A 5,055-nucleotide genomic window follows, 5' to 3' on the forward strand; every position below is an offset into this window, starting at 1 on the left:
CAATTCCTAAGGCTCGGAGAGTAGTGACAGGACATATGTTCACAGTTGAACCCCCATCAATCAACATCTTAGAAATAAACTTGTCCCTGCATTTGATTGTAATGTTCAATGCCTTGTTGTGCCACAAACCTTTAGGTGGCAATTCGTCGTTGTGAAAAGAAACTTTATGGGCTTCAAGGACTTCTCCAACCATGGCTGAAAATTTCTCGCTGGAAGTCTCAGCTGGAACATAAGCTTCATTCAGTACTTTTGCTAAAGCGTTCCTATGAGCTTCAGAACTCATTAACAATGCCAATAAAGAAATTTGGGTTGGTGTTTTCTTTAGTTGTTCGACCACAGAATATTCCTTAGTCGGCATTTTCCTCAAGAATTCTTGAACTTCAGCCTCAGTCACAGCCTTCTTTTGGCCACTTTCTTTTCTTGGTGCTCCTCGTGCTACCTCCTCGGGGGCATAGCACCACCCAGATCTAGTCAATCCAGCAGCAACAGTCTCTACAACTAATTTTCCCTTTGCTTTGTCCTTTTCATCAGACTGATAATTCCAGGGAACTGTTTTTGTGTTGAAAGAAGGTATCTGAGCAACTAAGGTCGTGATTCTAGGCCTCGGAGTGAGCACTTCCACTTCAATTGGGGCCCTCATCTGGACTGTGATTACTGGAGCAGCGAAGGCTGATGATTCAACCTTTTCCTCTTTCTTGACCGGCACGATAGTCCCTTCCAAATTGCAATCTTCATCAATGGTAATCATGTTCACATTTGCATCACCATGATTGGGCAGCGGATTGTTGTTTATATTTGGAGGAGCTCCCTTGAGCTGGATGACCCCTTCTTTGATTAATGCCTCGATTTTGTCTTTGAGAGTAAGGCAATTTTCAGTATCATGTCCAGTAACTCCTGAGTGATACGCACAATGTTTAGTCCCGTCATACCATCTGGAAAGGGGATTAGGAACTCTTCCCTGAATTGGTTGAAGTATCCCTGCGATTCTCAACCTTTCATACAATTGGGCTAAGGGTTCGGCTAACGGTGTGTAGGTTTTGGTTGGCTTTCTTTCAAAGTTTGGGCGAGGTCTGGGTGTATTTTATAGACGGTTTGGTGATTGGTATTGGGGTTGAGGCGAGTAAGTTGGTTGGTATTGTGATAGGCTTTGGTAGGCAGGTGTTCGGGGTGAGTAATATGTTGGCTGGGTATGGTAAACAGGATGGAGAGTGGGTGGATATTGATAATAAGGCTGAGGGGCTTGGGCATATTGGTTGTAATATGAAGTCTGGGGTGAAGGGTATTGGTAGGTTAACATCTAGTTTGGTCTAGGTTCCTGGATGGTCATGACCGCGGACACTCCGTCCCTCTTCTTCTTAGCTGAATCTGCTTGAATTGCCTTATTTGTCGCTTGCAAGGCTGCCAAATTTATGACTCTTCCTGTCTTGATTCCTTCTTCTATGAAATCTCCCATTCTAATGACTTTAGAAAACCTTTGTCCGATGACACTTATCAGTCTTTCATAGTATGTGGCATCTTTTAAAGATTGTACAAAGAGCGTTGTCATCTCACTCTCCGCCATTGGGGGCTGGACTTTTGCGGCTTCCGCTCTCCAGCGCATAACATACTCTCTGAAAGTTTCTGTTGACTTCCTTTCTAACTTCATCAAATAGAATCTGCCCAGGACAGTCTCAGTATTAAACTTGAACCTATCCATGAATTCTTGTGCCATCTCTCCCCAACTATGCCATTTCTGCGGATCTTGGCATGTGTACCAATCAAGTGCTTCTCCTGTCAAGCTTTTTATGAACAGTTTCATCCTAATAGCTTGATCTTTTCCTACTCCAACAAGCTTGTCACAATACGATCTCAAGTAAGCCAGAGGATTTCCTTTTCCATCAAACATATCAAATTTCGGCACCTTGTATCCAGCAGGCAACTCAATGGCGGGATGAATACACAAATCCTCGTATTCTAGTCCTTCACACCCTTTGTGGGTTTGGATGCTTCTAACTGCTTCCTTCAGACTACGAATCTCCTTAGCTACATTCTCGTCTGCTTTCGCCCTGGCTTCCCTTTCCATCTCCTCATACCGGTGGCACATACTGTGTGTTATGGTTAGCGGTGCGTGCCAATGGTATGTGTTGAGTTGCTTGGTATTTTTGGGTAAGTGGGGTAGTTTGGATAACTACAGGCTGGGGAATATAGGGAGTGGTGAAAGGTGGCGGATTGGTTTGTTGTAAAGTTAATTCATTGGGGGTTGGCTTGTTGCGGGTCATTTTGTTGTGGGATGGTTTGTTGTATGTTGGTTCGTTGCGGGGTGGTTTGTTGCGAGTTGATCAGTGGTGGAATGGCTTGTTGTGGATTTGATTGTTGTGAGATGGTTTGTTGCAGGCTATTTTGTTGTGGGACGGGGGGTGAATTGGTAATGCATGGATTGACTGTGTGAAGTGGAGGGTTTGAAGGAAAGGGCTGAGTAGCGGGCGAGTCAACAGGCAAAAAGGACGGTGGGATTATCGCACTTGTTCTTTGTTCATGGTGAGGCGTGTTGAGGATAATGGAGAGGTTGGTAAGATTTCGCAGTCGCTCAATTTCACTTTGCATGTTGGCTATTTGCTGCATCAATTGAGCGATAAGTTCATCATTTCCTCCTCCTGAAGCCTCAGGTTCGTCTCTTGGAATGGTGACAAGTCCCAAGCCAATCTGTTCGGATGCCCCTGAATCATTCATATCGTTGGATGCTCGTGCTTTTGATCTTGTGAAGTACGAGTGGTCTGCCAGTTCGCAGTCAACACGAATCAACCTTTGGGGGGAATAATCAAAATAAAGAAAACCTTCAAAAATGAAGAAAACTGCATTAGTATAGTGCGAACGATTGCTGCTTTATATAAAATAGTGCGAACATTGGCAAATAACGTTGAAAGAAACGCATATTGTATAGCAAACAAATCACATAGTAAAAAAAGGCAATATAGCAAACATAGCGCGACCTATTATGCACTGGACTCTTTTGTGCCAGAGGTAAGCCTAACGCCAAATATTCGGGATTATAATAGAGTGATCCAAGCCATTAATTTGAGACACTTAAGTTTGCAAATAAAAAGGCCAAATTTCATAAAATAAAAGCGAGTACATTAAATAAACTAGAATACATCAAAGATAATATAAAGACAATCCTAAAATTAGGCCTAAATTTTTTTTATTTTTTTTTGGATTTGATCATGCCGACGGTTGAACTGAAGATTTTCCATTGAACCCACATCTCGAGAATTTGGGGGACGAAACCCGTCCTACAAAAAAAAAAAAAAAAATCCAAACTCGACATGTCAAGGTTAGGCTTTAGATCCTTCTATCACTATCACGTTACACATAATATGCTTGTTGGTCGTTGGGCTATAAAAACCCGTCGACAATTTGGTAGGTTTCCTAATTGTGGAGTCGATACCTAGGATCGACCCACCTAAGGTTTATGCATGCATGACTTAATAAAATTGGTGGCAAACCTCTATCTTAAGTTTTCTAAGATTTGGCTTAGTAGACACAAGGTTCCTGAGTGGACTACTCGAGTGAGAAGGCTACACGGTCACCGGAATTTGGACACCCCGCGCATATGCCAACTCTCCTAAATTTTGGATTTTTTGAAAAAAATTTGCGGGTGCGAAAAATACACCTCGCGTGTACGTGTGATAGTGTAAGTTTTCCAGAAATGGAGGAAATATGAACGGAATGTCAGTTTAAGGAAAGCAGTAACATAGAAAATTTCACATAAGGAATAAAACAATAATAAAAACACTTAAAAACACATAAGGGGAAAAGCAACAATAAAGGCAAAAAACAAACAAAACATCCAACAAATTATTTACATAACCTAAGTCTGTTATGGTTAGAACCTAAAGTCCCCAGCGGAATCGCCAAGCTGTTATACCCCATTTAAACGGGTCAAATCGAGTACAACATATTGCTGATTCCTATTTTTGTTTTATTTTAAGGAGTCGCCACCTAATTAATTTTAAAAGTGAATTAGGGCACCTAGTTATTAACTAAGGTAAAGCTAACTAAACCTCCGTTAATGGTCTGCTTAATTTTGATTCTAGGTAAGCGTTCTGATTATTCCAAAGGGAAGGGGTTAGGCATCCTTTAGAATCCGTTAACTACGGTTAACCGGTCAAACTTAGGTCAATTAAGGCTAAAGATGCAAATATAGTGTTCAAATTTTAAGAAAATGGCTTGCAAATGTTGCTAAGATTTTAAAGGAAAATATAATAATGCTATATAAAATAAGACTTATAAATGTTGTTAAGTCTTTAATGAAAATATAATGATGCTATTTAAAATAAGACTTGTAGAAAATATAATAATTTGCATAAAAGGAGACTTGAAATGCTATTTAACATAAGACTTATAAATATTGCTAAGATTTTAAATGAAAATACCATAATGCTATTTAAAATAAGACTTGCAGAAAATATAATAATTTGCATATAAGTGAAAGAAAATGCGGGTTGGTGCAACGTTTTTATAAATATTTGAAATAACTCCACAGGTAAGGTATTAATTGATTTTTTTTTTTTTTGGTTTAGGAGTATAGACAAGATGTAAGTTTTCTTTCTCCTTTTATTATTTTATTAACTAGATTCGGCTAAAAATATGCATAATTTGGATAAATCTTGAAAGATTTGTTTACAAAATATACTTGAGTTCATATTTGCATATTAGTGACGTTTTGAAAATTTTCTAAGATAGTAAGAATAAAACATGATCCTAGTTCAAAATATGTGTTCATGGCTTCACGCCCTTGAAAATCAATTGTTTTAACAAAAGTAAATATTATAGATACTATAAATAATTTTTAGAAACAAAAAGAAGAGAATAAAACCGGTATAAATAACTAATGGTTTTCCCTTAGAATAACTACCTATTATTTCTAAAACTATTCATACTAATTCTCTTATAATTCATCTAAGCTAAGTAAAAACAAAAAACAAGATAAAGTGGACTTGGGCTAGACCCGGGTCCACTTGTAATTTCTTTGTGCCATCATCACTTGGGGCACCACTTGTAATTTCTTTTCCAGCT

At 39.0% G+C, this 5,055-nt stretch overlaps 1 protein-coding gene across 1 annotated transcript; it reads right to left on the minus strand.

The window, feature by feature from the left end:
- Positions 1 to 834: 834 nt before the first annotated feature.
- LOC132631196 (uncharacterized) lies at positions 835 to 2,062 on the minus strand. The gene is made up of 2 exons (XM_060346790.1): positions 1,379 to 2,062; positions 835 to 978 (listed from the first exon to the last, which is right to left on the minus strand). The coding sequence occupies exons 1-2, from the start codon at positions 2,060 to 2,062 to the stop codon at positions 835 to 837; spliced, it is 828 nt and encodes a 275-aa protein (XP_060202773.1).
- Positions 2,063 to 5,055: the final 2,993 nt, after the last annotated feature.

The sequence above is a fragment of the Lycium barbarum genome, chromosome 3, assembly GCF_019175385.1.
Source record: "Lycium barbarum isolate Lr01 chromosome 3, ASM1917538v2, whole genome shotgun sequence".
NCBI lineage: Eukaryota > Viridiplantae > Streptophyta > Magnoliopsida > Solanales > Solanaceae > Lycium > Lycium barbarum.

What these genes read in the sequence shown, in the direction of transcription:
- LOC132631196 (XM_060346790.1), bottom strand. Translation starts at nt 2,062, where the DNA reads ATGGAAAGGGAAGCCAGGGCGAAAGCAGACGAGAATGTAGCTAAGGAG. An exon ending in CCTTGCAAGCGACAAATAAG is followed by an intron (nt 979 to 1,378) that starts GCAATTCAAGCA and finishes TGAGAATCGCAG; the next exon opens with GGATACTTCAACCAATTCAG.